This window comes from Teleopsis dalmanni, chromosome 1 (genome assembly GCF_002237135.1).
Source record: "Teleopsis dalmanni isolate 2A chromosome 1, ASM223713v2, whole genome shotgun sequence".
NCBI classification, from domain to species: domain Eukaryota; kingdom Metazoa; phylum Arthropoda; class Insecta; order Diptera; family Diopsidae; genus Teleopsis; species Teleopsis dalmanni.
This window is the reverse complement of record NC_051846.1, coordinates 23,162,053-23,181,273: the sequence shown is the minus strand read 5'-3', so window position 1 is coordinate 23,181,273 and position 19,221 is coordinate 23,162,053. Positions and strand designations below refer to the sequence as shown.

Here is a 19,221-nt window from a genome sequence, read left to right as displayed (position 1 = left end):
TACGACTACGAAAAATCGGTTTGTTTACTTATGAGGCCAGTGAGCAGTGAAATATATCTAAGCCAATCTACATGTTCTGCTTCAACTTGTGTGACTAGTGAAAATCAAAAAAGTAATAAATTAATTGTAGCACCAGTAATTATGGCAGAAGTTTTGCTTTTTTAATCTCTAATGAGATTGCATTCAGCGTAGTTGAGTAGTTGAGTAGTCGAGTAGTCGAGGGTGTTGCCGCTGTCATGTTTAGATTGCAGAATGTTGTCATTGCAGAGGTTCTTGCATGCTAAGCGCACAATTTCGCCAAACCCTTGGAGCGGTTAGGTTCATCAAACTGTAGCAGAACCAGTTCATAGGTGACAATCGTTCCTGCCATCTGTGTTGATTAAATACGAGTAAACAAAACATTAATAATGCATCAATGAACTTTTAAATATTTTCAGAAATGTATTGTAATTGAAATTTTATTTTGAATAAAAAAGTTGATAAAGAATTGTATATAAATTAAAAAAATTTTAGTATTTTTAACAGCTTTTCAAAGCCTTCATAAATCTATTTTATTAGTTGAGCACTTAACAAATGATTAACCTACACAAAATAAATATATCCGACACAAATATTTGCTATGATAAGGAAGAGTCTATGGGACATCTGATCATCAATACTAAAATAATTTTTTTTTGTTCGATAAAGAAATAGAATGCTTTATGCATCATCAAACCGACCAACGTCAGAATGGTGTGCCCAAATCTCTATTAATAGGTAAAACACTCCACTTCGGCGACACTTATTCCCTTCGGAAACTCTTCGGGAAAACTAAAACTAACTATTCTATAATTTTTTTCATAGTTTTATTATCAAAATTTCTATTTATAGTTTTTATTATCTGGGTACGGTTCTCCTTCCTAATCCCATACCCTGATTCTCATAAGTAATATGGTGAATTTTTCATAGTTTTATTATCAAAATTTCTATTTATAGTTTTCATTATCTGTGTACGGTCCTCCTCACTAATCCCATCCCATGATTCTCATAAGTAATATGGTGAAAAATTTCAGATACTCCGTACCGTTTTAAATAAGGGATTTATAATATAAAGTAATTATTTCCACTTTACTTTATACCGATATAGTTAGGCTCTCGAAAAACAATAGACCTACAACAGACTAAATATTTCTGTTACTTAGATTGACATATGTTGCACCTCATTTTATGTAAATGAGATTACATCACTTAGGCCGGAGAAACAAGTACATTGTGATACCATAATACATGTATATATATGTATACATAAAGACATATATAGACAAATATATACATAAATAGAAAAGGCACACTAAATCTTCCTGGAGGCGCCCTACGCTGAACCATGTACATGTATATACTTGTATACATAAACATATATACATACATACAAATATATATGTAAATAGAAAAGGCACACTAAATCTTCCTGAAATAACCCTCTACTGAACCAAGAAACCTTTAATCCCTGCACTAGTGAGTTCGGACAGACATTTCAGAAAGTGAGACTAAATTGATATGAGCTTTAGGCTAGAGCCAGGTAGTGACAGAGCAGACGCGAAACATTTTCCTTATCCTGCTATTAATTCTGTTAATATCGCTGTAATAGAATGAGATGAATTTTAGCTACTAGATTAAAAATATGGATTGTCTGATATGAGAAAATATCGTGTTTATATAGAAGAAGATATGAATGCTAGCTATATTCTATGTCAGGGTTTTTCTCTGAGTGGATTAGTAAACCGAGAAATGGTTGTGAATTCAATTAATCATTTTTTAATTTTCCAGAACACACATTGTAATTTTTGTTTCAGGACAAGCAAATATTGTTCACTTATTTCCAAGGAAAAAATTTATATTAGAAGAGAGGTTTTATGTATATAAAATACAAATAAATATCACCTATGATTCACATTTATTAAGGAATACAATGTTACGACTATGAGTTTATTATATATAATGTCGCTTAATTTTTGTGTTTTCTTTTGTAATCACTGATCTTCGAAATCGTGACTACTCGCACGCTGGAGTTCTAGAATTTTTTCCATAACTTCATTAACTTTTTCAGTGAAAGGTATCTGAGGTATAAGTATCTTTCATATTCAAATTTTTAGAACATTGTTATGGAGCACATGCAATATATAGAAGTTTTACTGGATTTACATTTATATCTATAAAGCATAAATTTATTTTGTGATTTTTGTCAAATTAATAGAAGATTATTTGTTTGATTTTTTTTTTTAATTTCATAATAAATAATTGTAGGAATACAACGATACGAATATTTTAATTAACAACCTATTTTTCATATAGAATGATAATTGCATATAGAATACGGCGAGTCCTTTTTCCCCCTTTATTTCCAAAGCGATTCTATGGATCATTGCGATCAAGTTACCAGAAAAAAACATATATGTAAAGTAAATTTCAAGTCCGCTGTTTTTCGAAACATATCGTTGGTGTATATAATTTAATTTCACTTGCAAAAGTAGTGGAAAAAAAGGTAACATAAATCACTTTTAAATTAAGCCCATTGGACCAGAATTTTTCTTAGATGAAATACAGAAACTTTATAGTAAAATCAAAAAGCAAATAAAGTTGAAAATAGTGAAACACAGTGTTCTTATCTACGTATAATAGTTTCTTATGTCTATTATTATCCACTATATGTAATGAAATATAACTTTCAATCCTTCTTAACCAGTTGTTTAAGTATACATTTACAATTCAGATCATAATATCTTTTTAATATAAGTATACATCAATTTAGATCTCTTCATAAATCTTTTTCTAATCTTTATACTTTATTTAACATACTCACCCCAAACAATAGTTTTCGTGTTAAATAATAGAACTTTTTGCCTGATAGAGCTACTGTCTGTGTTGCCATTTGAAATATTAATCGCTCCACCTATTAAAATATATAAAAATGTAACAATATTTTGTTTCCAGTAGATTTTATGAAATTCTAATTAGTATTTACCTCTACACACCATGTTGTCTTAGAAACTCGCCGTAGTACACCTAACGCAGCTTTGGACTCATCATTAATAGATGCCGCTGTAAGGAAAACATAAGCCGTTCGTCCAATTAAATACAGCAATGAATACCAGAAATAAATATAATTAATAGGCCAACGCAACTTGCTGTAAGCGAAGGATAAAATAATATTTTGTTAATAAATTAAAAAAATACAACTTACTTAAAAACATTCAACAATTGATTGCACACAAAATACAAGTTATTTGCACAGGACAACAGAATAATGCCCGATAAATTATCGTCTACATAATCCAACAATTCGCACACTTTCACATAATGTTCACGTATCTCAGCAAAAGTGTCCTCAGGTATCTCCTTGGAAGCCGACGATTGTTGTTTTTTGAGAGAAAGTGGAAATAAACATTACAGAAGTGTAGACATATTAATCAGAAAATTGTCAACCTGCGGCACAAATCACCAATTTGGGAATAGCTTACCTTGCCCGCCAATTTATTGATCCGCGTTGTTATTTGTTCGAATCGATAAGCGATGCCTTTGCTTATCATCACAATAAAGAGGTCCATGTAGTTCCAAACAAATGTACATGCTCCATGTATTAGCTTAAGTATGCAACAAAAATAAGTTAATAGGAATAACAGAAGCAAAAAAAAATATTAATAATTTATTACATTAAAGCTTCATTTCTTGGTATAGATACTTTAAGATAAATTGAAAATATAGTATATTACGTATATCGAATATAAGATAAATACCAAGTTGCTAAAATAGTTTGGTGATACTTTTGAAAATAAATATTATAATAACCCAGCAGTTTATAGTGGCATGAGTACCAGAAGAATCACAATGGCATCGATACTTTATTGATGCTTTAAGCAGCTTTGAGAAATCAGTGTGTAATCTAGCTGACGCATCGATTCTTTCGCCTGCTTAAAACCTTTAGGTTAGGTTAGGATTACAAGAACAACACTTTCTATCGTTATCAATTATCGTCCATAGTGATGTCATCAAAATCACCCGGTGGTGGTGTTCAAACTACATTAACCGTTGTTATTTTTATATCTTCGTTAAATAATTTGATCTTCCAGGTGGGGTTAAGAAAACTGATGAGTGCACCTTCGTTATTTATGCCAAATTAGTGAAGCAATAATCTCGTCCACATTAATTTATATCTGACTACAGCTGTTATTGTTTTCTCCAATACATTTTATTGAGTTCGTTTCTTAGTTTTGATTAAATTGATCTTTTGAGTCCACTAAAAATGCTTTTTGCAGTGCCAGTTGGTCTTTGACCGTATTATAATAAATAGTCAAATATTTAGTTAAATTTATATAACAAAAAATTAGCAATAGTAAAAACATAAATTACTATTTCATTTAAGCAAAACATATTTTTTAATTGGTACTTTATAATTTAGACAAAGAAAGTCATTAAATTCCACCTCTTTTTCGTCCTATTAACGTCTCCACTATCTACTAATACAATCTCCTGCTTAAAAATCAACGTAACACTCCGACCTTCATAGAGCCTCAAACAATAGATATTTAAAACTATCTATTAACTGAGTGTGTGATACCACTACTATGCTTGCCATTACTACGTCCTACAACCAACACAGTTTGCTATTACCTCTTCATGACCTAGTGAACTCCAGGTTTGCTGAAACTTAAACAGTCCTTCATATATTTCTTATCCAATCAGTCTATATATAAGATCCAAAGTTTTCAAGTAATGTTAAAGTCGTTTTCAAAATTGTAGAGACTGAACAAAGACGATAATATTTGGCTTATATATAAATATGTATATATACATTATATATAACAGATATAGAAGCCTGATATTTATCTTAAATATAACTTGCAAACAAAAATCACATGTTTCACCTGTATTAAAAATTAACACTCTACGAAGATTTTCTTTAATCTTCGTAATCTATAAAGGAAGTTTAATCACAACGTGCCAATCCACATAACAATAAGTGCAGAAAAAGTTTTATTTAGGAATAATTAAAGATGTTAATTACCATTATATATGCTCCTCCGTATATATTATATGGTATCATGGAATAAATAAATACATAGTGTTGTTTAATAAAATCATCAAAGGAACTTTTAGCAGATGTATTTAGTGCAGCTGCACAAATCTCAATTTTTCGTGTATAATTTAAAACATTTGAAGCCACCGATAGACCATGTTCCACTGCAAAACAAAAAATTTAAGATTTTAATATTATATTTGCTTGCATCTCAGTACTAATAAAGAAATTTGGAGTACTGAACTGGAAGAGAGTAGCAGAAGATAGGGACAGATGGAAGCAGATCGTGAGGTTCATACTGGACTGTAGTGCCAAATAAGAAGAAAGAGAAGAAGATTTGCTTGCATCAGTACTAATAAAGAAATTTGGAGTACTGAACTGGAAGAGAGTAGCAGAAGATAGGGACAGATGGAAGCAGATCGTGAGGTTCATACTGGACTGTAGTGCCAAATAAGAAGAAAGAGAAGAAGATTTGCTTGCATCAGTACTAATAAAGAAATTTGTATATTTTTATAGTATTGAAAAAGACACATAGATAGTTTGTATTCAAGGTCCATTGCGAGCTAATAATACTTGATATTTATTGTTTTTTGAAAAATTATTGATCATTTTTGTGCATCATATCTTCCTTCTATCATGCACCGTTTGCCTGTAAGGGCTATATTAAACAAACAGCCATGATCACAATTGGTCATGATCACAATTGTTGTATACGTATATTTACTTCTCATAGACAGAAGTTCTGGCATTATTCCTGAGTAATGCGGTTTTGACCAAATTTTAAGATACATTATTCTCTTTCTCTTGTGCTAAATTTTTTAATTTCCATTTAAAAAAGCAAGTTTTTCACTTTTAACGTAATTATGACTGACTATATAATATAGCTCTAATCTTTAAAACGAATTCCCGAATTTTATTCTATGGAAGCGAATACCCTGTATACCCTGATATAACATTAAAAGTCAAAGAACTTACCAGCAGATAAAATAATAATGATGGTAGCAGCAGTTCTTATTCGTACCGCTAAGTTTTTAGGCAAGATCTCGTATGGCTTTTGGTTAAACGTCATTTCACTACGAGCCCAGACTCTAATTAATTTTGGCCACCTTGCAGCGAGTAGCATAAATAGAACATAAGCTAAAAATGCACTTATGTAAAATATAACACCTCCTAAAATTTAAATAGAATTTCTTAAAAAACATATCAATTACATTTAATACAAACCAATATTTTTAGCATCTATACCAACAAACCAGAGATGTCTAACCATAAATACTAGAAGTAATATGGTAGTGCCAAAATAGATTAGAGTAACGAGCAATTGCATGGAAATAAAGGAAAACCGCATTCGACGTGGATTTTTATGACGCACTCCCATGACAGGCATTACACCAAAACATTGAGCAATTATTATAACTAAAAAGTCGGTACAAATATAGAAAAGTATATATATAAATAGATTTTAAATAAAATTATTATATTCGTATAATAATAATAAGTGATTAAACTCACTAGGATATACTGCACGATGAAATATATCAGAGACATCATCTTTTTGTTCAATTGCATTAATATTGTCATTACTAATATATTTTTCCTGAGAGATTGAGTATTCTGCTATGGTTGTTGTAGTTTCTAATGGATCTTTTGAATTATTATCGATTGTTGTTCTTGTTGCTGCGTGTACTTTATTAAGATTGTAAATATTATTCCTGACTTTAAATATTGTATTATTGCCAAAAATTGGTTGATGTTTACTAAAAATTTTTCTTAACTTATTACGACTGACCATCATTCCTTCACTTAATTCAATAACGTATATGTGCTTTTCATAAACCAAAATAAAGTATATTGCCTAATAGTAAATACCATTTCTAAGAGCCATGTTTACCACATCAACTCGTCACATTGTGTAAATAAGGAACTGAAGTAAACAGTGCGAAATTCAATGGTAAATACTATTTAATTAATAGTTGTAGATAGTGCCCACGTTGCAAAATTTCATTGAAGTATTTAATAAAAAAAAATCCTTGTTAAAGGATGTCAATTACATTGGCGACCTGTTTCATTATCCTTTTAAATAGCGTGTCCTGTTTACATTTATAAAAATTTGCACGTTAGCGTGTATAAAAAGAACACTTCACTTTAGTTCGATAAGTTTAAAGCAAAACAAGCAAGTTTACTAAATTTGTTAATTATGTTTATCAGAATTTATCAATTTAAGTTTACTTCCATTCCATACATATATGTATAAAGAAATTTAATTGGAATATTTACATTATTAATAATAACATGGTGTCTATTCTCATTATTTATTATTGTTATTAAATCAAAAGAAGTGAGCTATCATATGTCTAGTAAGATCACCAGATGACTGTCCAAAATATTGAAAATATAGTAGACTACTTATACAGATATTATCTATTCGAAACGAAGTCTTTTTACAGATATTGATTTTTTTCTGTTGATTTTTTGATCATATGAAGTCATATCTGTTGTATTTTACAGCACCATTTTAGGAACAGGGTAGCAAAATATCAAAAGTCAGAATAGCGTTCAGTAATTTTTGTAGTGTATAGAACTCAAATAAAATATCTCCTCAAACAAAAACCCATGTTCACAATGCCTTTGTAAAATCAGTCCTATTGTATGGATCCGAAACTTGGTTGCTCAATAGTGAAATTCAAAGAACACTTCAAAGTTTTACCAATAAAAACCTACGTAATATATTGAGAATTTGATGGCCACGTAAAATTTCAAATATGGAACTACTTAAAGGCATAGAAGATAACAACTAACAAGTTAAGCGTCGGTAGCGTAAGTACATAAGCAAATTATAACAAAGGGGCCCCTACTAACATCTTTTTATATCCTGCACACGAACAAATGTAATAAGGGTATATAAGGTTTGCCAAGATTTTAGTAACGCATTAAAGGAAACGTCGGAAATACCATTAAGTATACATTAAGTAAGTATACCTTCTGCTCAAAAATTATCCAGATTTTGTAAATAAAACACAAATTTAAATTTTTTTCCAAATTTATTTTATCTCCTTCAAAATATGCTCCTTCTGAAGCGACACACATATGCCAACGCTTAACCCAATCTTCCATACACTTTTCGAAGGCCCGTGCAGGTATGGCTTTTAATTCCTTTAGTTCCGAATTCTCTTTTACCGATTCAATCGACTCAAAACGCTTACCACGAAGGGGCAATTTGAGTTTCGGGAACAGGAAAAAGTCGCACGGATCCAGATGTGGCGAATATGGTGTCTGAGCGATGACAGTAGTACCGTGTTTGGTCAAAAAATCGCGTACAACAAGAGCCGTGTGCGATGGAGCATTATCGTGGTGACGAATCCAATTGCTGGCTTTCCACAAATCTGGTCTTTTCTTACGGATGGACTACGCAAATGCCGCATAACGCCGAGGTAATATTCTTTATTGATGGTATGACCCTCTGGCAAAAATTCATAATGAATAACACCTCTGTAGTCGAAAAAAACAGTGAGCATAACTTTAATTTTCGAGCGACTTTTGCGCGGTTTTTTAGGTTTTAGCTCGTTTTCGAAGCACCATTCGCTCGATTGTTGACTGGTTTCAACGTCATACTCATAAACCCGTGTCTTATCACCTGTTATGATGCGTTTCATGAATGTAGAGTTGTTTCCTTGCTCAAAAATCATTTCTTCACACACGTTTTTACGGTATACTTTTTGCAAAAAATCAAGATGTTTCGGTACAAATCGAGCTCCAACGCGTCTCATGCCCAATATATCATGTAGAATGTGGTAAACGGATCCATTTGAGATGTTTAAGTCACGAGCAATCTCCCTTTTAGTCATACGACGATCTTCCAGCACAATTTTCTTGATTTTTGCCACGTTTTCTTCGGTATTTGATGTTGATGGACGTCCAGAACGAGGCAAATCTTTGATCACTTCACGACCCTCTTTGAAGGATTTATACCACTTGTATGCCTGTGTTCGAGACATAGAAGAGTCCCCGTAAGCTTTCTGCACCATTTTCAATGCTTCAACGTATGAAGTTTCCATAGTAAAAATCGCAAAATGCACTTGTGGTAGTCTCACATTAACAGCTGCTGTAAACAAACTAATTGACAGATGACGCTCATTTTTACCATATGTCAAGAAAGGGTATATCAACATAACAAAAAAAAATTTTTAAAAAGATCTTTTACTTAAGGAGTAGTTAACAAAATTCGGGTACTTTTTGAGCAGAATGTATGAGATGCTAAAATTGATTATCCAAGAAATCCAATCTACCGGAATAATACGAAGTAATTTTTAGTTCAAACATTTGGTTAAATTCTACTCGTAACTCTATTAAAAACTTATTTAGTTCATAATGTCAATTGAATTACCTGCTCATCCTACACTTTTAATCCAAAAGCAATAAACATTACTTTTTACTTCAGGTTACCACCTAAAACTGTAACTTTTTATATTTTTCGGTAAATTAACTTCAACTGTATTTCTCTGTACGCGATTAAGGATTTCATCCGTTGGTCAACAATGTTACTTTGGCACAATGAGAAATAAAATGTTGCTGAACTGTATTGACGTTAATAAAATAGTTGCCACGTCTTCAATTTTAGATTTTATGAGACACGATTTAAGTATTAAATTGTATGTTTATTTACGAGGAGCTCTAAACGTTGAGAAAATAGCTTGTTAACATATACCTTTATGTATTGCATTACCTTGTTAAACATGTATTATATTGTATATATTGTATGATTTTGTTAACCTATACATATTGTCATATATATTCATATACTTATTTATTACATATATTATATACTTGCCGAATTAATAAAAAGTAACTGTGGATCAGTGACGACGCGTGCCCTATCTGGAAGGGTGTGCGGCCCTTCTTTAATGTTGTTTTTACATGTACCACTTATATTAAAATATATGAGATCTTTTATTAATAATAACTATATTATATAAGGCAACAATATATTCGCGCAATATTATATTAACAATTCATTAACAAAATAACATATTAAACAAATTAAATTAATAATTTATATACAAGTTTAATATTATATCAATATGGAAGAAACAAAACTTTTCACATAATTCTCGTAACATCAAACCAAATTTTTTCAAACAAAAGAGTTTGTACTTAGAAACATACATGTTTGTGCAGTGATCAAACAAAATCGAAACCACTTGCAATGTGCGCACAAGTACCCCGCACAATAAGAACAGAAATTCGTTGGTGCTGCTGTTAAAAGGGGAGAGACGAAATGTGATAGAAATGTATGGTGATATGAGCTGCAAACTTTAGCCGCTCATGCAACCACTTTGGCAAATCATCATGTTGGATTCGTATGCATGCAGTTGATATTCGAATAGAACAGAAAATTACTCTCATACAATTCCCACTATATAAATCTCTATTGCTGATATTATGAACGGGAGCAGACGCACATTATTTTGTTCATATGTAACGTATGAATGTGCGACCAACTTCTTTGCACACAAAGGGGAGAGACGAAATATAATAGAAATGTTCTGTGATTTGAGCTGCAAATATGTGAGCACAACTAACAAGTATAGCGGCTAACAGAAGCAAATTAATTGAGTTTTCATAGACAATTATATTTAATTGTTTTTGCTAAAACTTTAAAAATATATATTTATATGGAAATGTAATAAATAATAATAATTCTTGATGTAAAGATACTTAATAAATTTATATACCTATGTTATTTAACATTTTGCAAATTATATTAGGGTGTTCACCGCACACCTCCGCACCTTAGAGCAGTCGTCACTGCTGTGGATGGTCTATGAGCAGTCGGCTTCAATGGATTTTTTTACTTATCATGGAGGCAGTACAAAAAACTATCGTTTTGTTTGAGTAGAAACAGACTCCATATTTTGGTAAACATTTCCATTTTTTTATTATACTGATTTATTAAAAATAATCACCAATAAAGGAGATAAAACTATATTAAATCTATTCAGAGCTGAGATAATGAGTGTGACAACTGTCGAACCTTCACAAAGAAAGTAAACCAATATCTATGATCCACAAGATAAGATTTTAAAAAAATATGTATTAAAATAAATTTTTGAAAAAGCCCCCTAAATTATTGTACCTCCATGAGTGGCGTATGCCGTAGGTGTGGACAATTTAAAATTTCATTACAATTGATGCTGTTAACTTTGGAACGACGTTGATTAAGAAAGCTAGAAGTTAACTAATTTAACGAATAACGTAGTAGTAAATGAGTAAAAAAAAATAATTTATAGGATAATTAAAGAACAAAATAAATTTTCCGCTATTCGAAAAGTGAAAGGTAAGCTGACTGATCTGCATAACTTTCCTAACGATCCTTGTAGTTGTTAAGTAAAGACAACATTCCAAGGACGTGTCGCTACGAATATTCATACGAAGCTTCAAATAAGGTTTCCATTTCATCATGGAAATCATCCTGCGTGGTGTTCATTGTAACGGCACAATATTTTACAAATAGGCCCAGATCCCTGATATGCAGAGAACATCTACATAATTAATCATTAACCGTGATATTACTATTGGCTTTGCTGTTATCCAAAAGAATTTGCAAAAATAGAAATAGTGGTAACTGAAGCCAAACCGAAATATATATCGGTTACTGACAAAAATATCAGTCACTTGTATGCTAAGGTAGTGGTTGGCGAAGTTGTTAAGAATTTTATTTATATTAACATCGCCAACTATAACCAACTATAATAATGGCAATCTGAAATCTGAAATCATACAAAGAATTTACATTACCAACAGATGCTACTGTGGTTATTGGGATTTAGAGCTCTTTCTTGGCCGATAAAACGTACGAATAATCCTATCTTTTATTCAGTTTCGCACAGAAATATGGACGCTATCACAAAATGATGAAACTGCATTAGAAATTTTTAGAAAAAAGTAGTCCTAATGTCTGTAGCCCTCTACCTGTTGACGGCAACTACCTCATCTGAATGAAACACGATGATGGTTGTTTGACAGTATCTTATATCATTATTTTATTAGTTTGTCAAATAAAGGAATTAAATTATAGTTTTTTCTTCACTATTAGCCCTATTTTAATATCAAAACCGATAACCATTCTTGAAATCATTATAATTAAAAATTTATAAAAAAATAATTATGAAATATGAAAGTTTTTTTAAGTTTTTATTTACTTATTTAAAAAATTTTTTAGTTTAAGAAAACAAACTTTATTTATTTTTTATTTATTCAAATTATTTTTAACCACACAAAGGAGCTAGCCCTTTTTTACGAGATGGTTCATCAAGCTGCAGCAATACTAGTTCATAAGTAATTATAGTACCTGCCATCTGTCAAAAATTTTTATTTATTATTTAAAAAGTAAAACATAATTTCAATTTTAATAAAATAGTTTTTGTTTATAAACTGCTGTCAATACTTACTCCAAGCAATAATTTACGAGTAAGAAAATAAAATTTCTTTCCAGATAGTGCAACAGTCTGTGAAGTCATCTCGTATATTAATCGTTCCACCTAATTAATACCATTTATTATAAAAATATTATTTATACATAATAAAATGCACAATAAACTATACTTCTTCACACCAAGATTTCATGGGAACACGTCGCAATACACCCAACGCCGCTTTGGATTCATCATTAATGGTTGCAGCTGTGTAAAATACGAAAGCTGTGCGGCCCATAAGGAACAGCAGCGAATACCAGAAGTAAATGTAATTAATGGGCCAACGTAACTTGCTGAAGTAGTTATAACAATATTTGTATTTCATTTAGCTTAACATTTTTATACTAACTTGAATATATTTAACAACTGATAACAAATAAAGTACAAATTATTCATGCAGGATAGCAATATAATTGCTGATAAATTCTCATCGACACAATCCAGCAGTTCACAAAGTTTAACATAATGCTCACGTATTTCAGTAAACGTTGCTTCTGGTACTTCCTTAAATTAGTGTTAATTTTTAAGACAACAAATTTAAAATTACATTTGTAAAATATGTTAATTTTAATCCTGTTTGCACAGTATATTTACCTTATCAGCTAATTTATTTATACGCTTTGAAATTTGCTCGAAACGATAAGCGATTCCTTTGCTTATCAGCATGATGAATAAATCCATGTAATTCCAAACAAAAGTGCAAGCGAAATTGGTTACCTACAAAAAAACAGTAAAATAATCATTAAGGATATTTTATTTAAGTTATATAAATAAGTTTAATAAAATAGGCTTTTCGAAAAGTAGTGAATCACAACAACAAAAATTCATTTTATATTATTTTAATTAATTGAATTTTCGGGTGACCATACAACTGTTTCGAGTATTGACAAGTACCCATCATCACTGGTCTTGGAAATAATACTTGTATTTAATTATTCGAAAATAATTTTTTTTGAGACTGCAAGTACCAGGAATCGAACTCATGCCCTGCCAAATTTGAAGCTCAGAGTCAGCGCTCCTTAAGTTTTGTTAATTCGCTGTGAAACTTTTATTAACAAATTAACTTGCTCTGTTTATACTAGAATGAAATCATAAGCCAGCTGTAGAATAATTAATTTAATTAATCATATTTTTATTTTTAATTGTTAAATTACAATACTATTTTGTTTGAAGAGGCATTATTTGTTGCATGATTTATATATTCTTTCTTATGTATAGAACCTAATCAAGGAACGTTAAATAAGTTTAATAAATAAATCATTTAATATGACATTATGAAAAAATTATGAATTACAATTTATAGCAAATCAAAGCAACTATAACATAACATTCATTATTTCAATCCTTTTATAATTCTTCCTATACATTAATCTCAGAACGGGGTTTTGTTTAACCTTAAGTGGGCTTTGAGGAGTTCGAGCGCCACTCTAAGTTATGTATAACTAAATCTGTGTTATAAAATATATTTCTATTATAATTAGAAATAAGTGTGATAACTGACAGAATGATAAAGAAATTCGCAGGATATCTGCAGAAAAAGCTTTTAAGAATTGTAGAAAAGTACTTTGCATTAAATATCTAAATATAAAGTAAATATCTAAATTTCTCAAATATACGTATATTATTCTTTATTGTATAGTGTGGAGGCCTGGAGACTGAAAATAAAATCCATTAAAAAACTACAAGCCTTTAAGGATAGGTGCAACCAAAGTATTCCAAAAGTATCTCGGATAGAAAGAATACATAATGCTGCGTGATTCTAAATATGACTTCCTCAAACCAACAAAGCGAACCAAAATTAATGGAAAACATGGTATAAGACTAAAACAAACATTTCGGTTAACAAATATTAGAAAGTAGACAGACCTAATAAAACTAGAATAAGAGAAACTGGAGTAAATAGAGAACTATAGAGTAGACAATTGTAGAACTTGTGTAAAAGCGGTACAAAACTAACAGAATTACACCAAAAAAAAATTTAATAAAGGAAATATTATATATAGCTAAGTTATATGGCGTATTAAAGGTGTATGAGTTCTTTTTGATTCAAAAATAAGTTTTAAATTTATTTAAAAAAAATAAGTATTCATATAACCATAGATTAAATAATTAAATTTCTTTCAAAAATAATGTACAAACAGTTACGAACATATGTCAACCCACTAAAACTGTCAAAGTGTTTTCACATTGGATAGAACTTCATAAGATCTTTAACACTCCATGTAAAAAGGTGCGTTAAAACGAAAAGAATAGTACGATTTATTATACCGATCGAACCACAAATTCAAATATACTGAAAACTGGACCACTAATTGTTCATAGCAGAAAGCAATACAAAATAAGTTATTTAGTCCTTTATAATTTTAGCCAAATTTCTATTAATACTTATTAACTAACAGTAAAGTATATTACTACTTACTACTAACCATTACATAGACACCAAAAAATAGACTATATGGTACAATCCGGAAAACATAATCGTAGTTTTGTTGTATGAAATCTGCAAAATTTGTTTCTCTCGTTGTATTCAAAGTATTCGGACACAATTTAGCATGATGAATGTAACTTGTAACCGCGGAACTTAAGTAGAATGCATGTTCCACTAAAAATATTAAAAGATTTTAATTATCATTATTTATTTTTAAATTCTCTAAAATTATTGAAATTTTATTTTTAAATAAAATATTTTTACTTACAAAGAGATAATAGCATAGTAACCACGGCTGCATATCGAAGGCGACTGGATAAATTTCTTTTGGGAATCTCGTATAATTTACTAGTAAATATCGAATCAGTCTCTGTCCAGAAACGTATTACTATTGGCCATTTTTTAGCCAATAGAAAAAAGAAAAACCAACCGCACTGTACATTAGAGAAGAAAACCACGCCAACTATAATAATAGAGTATTTATTAAAAATAAAATAATTATAAAAAAATTTATTTGTTGCCGAAGATATTTTTAACACATACTATAACACCATATATATAAGTGCATAATCCTAAAAAATATAAACTCATCTTAAAGTAATGTAAACTCAATACGTGTTGCAGCCCAGGACTGTTATTGGTGCTAATATACTTCCATAAAATAATATTGGTCAATACGATATGATATTTTTTGGACCATTAGTGTTTAAAAGCCACTAGTAGTGAAGAAATTCAGTCTTAAGTAACAGAATAAATCTATAGATTAAGATTAAGATTAAATAATTAATCAAACCAATAGAATAACTAGTTAATCTAGCGAATTGATTAAGTAGTTAATCTAGCCATAGATCAAGTAGTTAATCTAGCCATAGATTTAGTAATAAATCTAGAAATGGATTAAGTAGTTAATCTAGCCAAAATTAAGTAGTTTATCTAGCTAGCTAAAGATTAAGTAGTTCATCTGGCCATAAATTATGTAGTCATTCGAACCATAGATTATGTATTTAATCTAGCAATAGATTATATAGAATCTAGCCATAGATTGAGTAGTTAATCTAATCATCATTAAGTAATCATTAAGTAGTTAATCTAATTAGAGATTAAGTAGTTAATCTAATCAAAGATTAAGTAGTTTATCTAATCAAAGATTAAGTAGTTAATCTAGTCATTGATTAAGAGCTTTATCTAATTATAGATTAAGTAAGTAATCTAGTCATTGATTAAATAGTTAATCAAGCTTTATATTACGTATTTAATTTAGACATAGATTAAGTAGTTTATCTATTCATAGATTAAGTAGTTAATCTAGTCATTGATTAAGAGCTTTATCTAATTATAGATTAAGTAGGTAATCTAGTCATTGATTAAATAGTTAATCAAGCTTTATATTACGTATTTAATTTAGACATAGATTAAGTAGTTTATCTATTCATAGATTAAGTAGTTATTCTAGTCATAGATTAAATAGGTAATCAAGTCTTATATAACGCAGTTAATCTAGCCATTGATTACGTAGTTAAGCTAGCTATAGATTATGTACTTAATGTAACCATAGATTAACGATTATACTTAAGTGGTTAATCTAAATTGGAGTAGTTCGTCTATAAACGATTCAGTTGTTAATCTTAATCATAGTTGTAAATCTATGACTAGTAATTTTAGTTACGAATTGACCTTTTTTCTCTATTCAAATATCCACTATTACTTTAACATTCACTTATAATTAAATAAATATGAAATAAATATAAAATAAATTTCTTGCATTAATGAGAATAAAAATGGGTTCATAATCTTACAATTTTTTTTAATCATTTTTATTGTGCTACTTACCAAAGTTTTTTGCATTTATACCAATATTGACAACATGTTTTATTTGGCCAAGCAACATGATAGAACTGAGCCCCATATACAATACTGTTACACAAGTTTGAATTGATCTATATGAGAAGTTTAAATGTAACGAATCAGGACGACGGATATTTTCTACAGGCATAACACCAAAGCACTGAGCCATTATCAAAACTAATGAAAGGAACAAATTTATAATAAATAATACACATTAAAAAAATTACTATATGATGGGCTGTAAAATTTTCGGTGAGACATATAATATTTTATTTTGTTCAACATTTGAATTTATTCGTCAATATTTTTCTAATCCATAAAATAATAAATTAACCAATTTTCTGACATATCTATTTCTTCATTCCCTTCTTTATTCGTGTCAAATAATATATGCCGAAACATCCTTTCACGCTTTGCAAATAGATAGTAGTATTGGTCTTTGATGTATTCGTAAGACCACCGCTTCCAGAATAATTGCTATATAGCAGTTTCAATTGCTTTTCCATTATACTGAGAACACCATACAGCCAAATAAAAATTAATGTGGAAACTCTGATTTTACTACAATATACGAGCTTCGAGAGAGAATCAGATACTCTGTTGAAAAGACCAATCTAGAAGCAAAATTAGTTAATAATTTTGATCCCTTTTCAGTAAACGCGGCGCACATATTGTCAATGGCTTTCTCATGAATGAATATTTTTATTAAATATAGTCCACACCTTTTTTTTATTAGCTTTATGGGAAATACTTGTTAACTTCAATTTGTGGTTATTTAAAATATGTTAGAGATTTACGGATTTTTTACTTATTTTGATATTCATAGCATTTGGGTGCCAGAAGAAAGAGCAGCAGCCAAAATCTTCGAAGTCAAAACAACGAGAAATAGATGAATTGACAGTGTTCGACAATATCTGACAGATATAATTGTTATCAAGTGGAAAATAAAAGCCTAAAATAAAGAAGAATGGAGAAATGTCGTAAAACAAGCTTAGGTTCTACATGGACTGTAGCTATGGTTGATGATGATAATACGAGGGCGGTTTGATAAGTCAGTGGCTTTTTGAATTTCCCGCGCAGTTACTCCAAATGCAACAGTGCTGCCGTCAGCTGTAATCAACCAGTGGGCAACTTTCTAATTTTGAGCAAGCTACGTCGTTCAGTAGGTGTTTGATAGCCGTTCAAAGCAGACAACCTCGTTAATTTTTACGAAAATGGAAAAAAGTGAATTTCGTGTGCTGATTAAGCATTCGTAACCAAAATCCACGAATTGGGATACGAACTGCTACCCCATCCAGCATATTCTTCAGATTTAGCCCCCTGCAACTATTTTCTGTCACCAAACCTAAAAAAACGGCTGGGCGGTAAGAGATTTGAGTCGAATGAAGAAGTTATTACCGAAACAAACGCTTATTTTGAGAACTTTGAGAAAACCTATTATTTGGAGGGAATAGGAAAATTAGAAAAACGCTGGACTAAATGTATCGAGATAAAAGGTGATTATGTAGAAAAATAATATGTTTATTTGCCGAATAAATTTGTTTTATTCAAAAAGTTACTGACTTAACAAACCGCCCTCGTAGCATCTAGGTACTGTACAGCTACAGTATCAATTTAGCGTGAAACTTATCCAACTGTTTTTTGGTTGACAACTGAGGTTGTTCTTGTTTCTAACAAGGAATGTTTTATCAACGTAGGGAAATCTTTTTTGTCAATTCGAAGTATTGTGGAATATATAGTTTTATAGGTGATAGGCGGTTGTGATTAATTAACCCCATTCATAGTTTTTAACGCTACCCAAATTTCATATTAATATTATACATATCTTAACTCCCTGCATATTTTCTATTGTACATTGTTTTAATAATATTAAAATAATATTTTATAAAAACCACTGTAACTTATCCTTTATCGGGATGGATTAATTATTTTACATGTACTTTATAAAATGTACCCTTTGTAACAACAAATTTTTTTTTTCTATCGAAAGTTCCTTTTGTAGTCGAACCATAAACTTTACATATCACCATTATAAATAGAAATTTCTCATAAAGAACCTTACCTGGTGCAATCGCTCGATGAAACGTCTCTTCTTTATTTTTCTTCACATTTTTACTTTTTATCGAGTTTAACTTATTTTCATCTGAATGTTTAATATCATCCGTTTCATCATAAACTGAGATTTTACTATCCGATTTATTTGAATCTTTCATATCTCAAAAGCGGGTTTACTCTGTGAAGCCGACTACTTAATGCAAATATATAAATAAAAGCTAAACTGACGTGATAAAAACCAATTTTATTATAAAATCAAACATTTAAAATAATTTATTTTAAATTGCCCACTCATAATTGTTAACCCGTTTATTGTTTTAAATGGCATCGATTTCATGGTGAGATTTTAATAAGGCATTAAAAGGATT

General features: G+C 30.1%; 1 protein-coding gene across 1 annotated transcript; it reads right to left on the bottom strand.

Moving 5' to 3' along the window:
• Positions 1-280: 280 nt before the first annotated feature.
• On the bottom strand, positions 281-19,011 carry LOC119678365. The gene is made up of 18 exons (XM_038090158.1): positions 18,861-19,011; positions 16,784-16,975; positions 15,222-15,416; positions 14,952-15,127; positions 13,120-13,242; positions 12,875-13,029; positions 12,656-12,818; positions 12,502-12,591; positions 12,324-12,408; positions 8,452-9,086; positions 6,566-6,878; positions 6,278-6,469; positions 6,029-6,220; positions 3,498-3,553; positions 3,221-3,375; positions 3,002-3,164; positions 2,840-2,929; positions 281-370 (listed from the first exon to the last, which is right to left on the bottom strand). Exons 1-18 carry the CDS (start codon positions 19,009-19,011, stop codon positions 281-283), a joined length of 3,216 nt encoding a protein of 1,071 aa, XP_037946086.1.
• Between the last annotated feature and the right edge of the window lie 210 nt (positions 19,012-19,221).

What these genes read in the sequence shown, in the direction of transcription:
- LOC119678365 (XM_038090158.1), bottom strand. Translation starts at nt 19,011, where the DNA reads ATGAAAGATTCAAATAAATCGGATAGTAAAATCTCAGTTTATGATGAA. An exon ending in TATAGATGCTAAAAATATTG is followed by an intron (nt 6,221 to 6,277) that starts GTTTGTATTAAA and finishes AAATTTTAGGAG; the next exon opens with GTGTTATATTTTACATAAGT. An exon ending in CACGAAAACTATTGTTTGGG is followed by an intron (nt 371 to 2,839) that starts GTGAGTATGTTA and finishes TAATCAACACAG; the next exon opens with ATGGCAGGAACGATTGTCAC.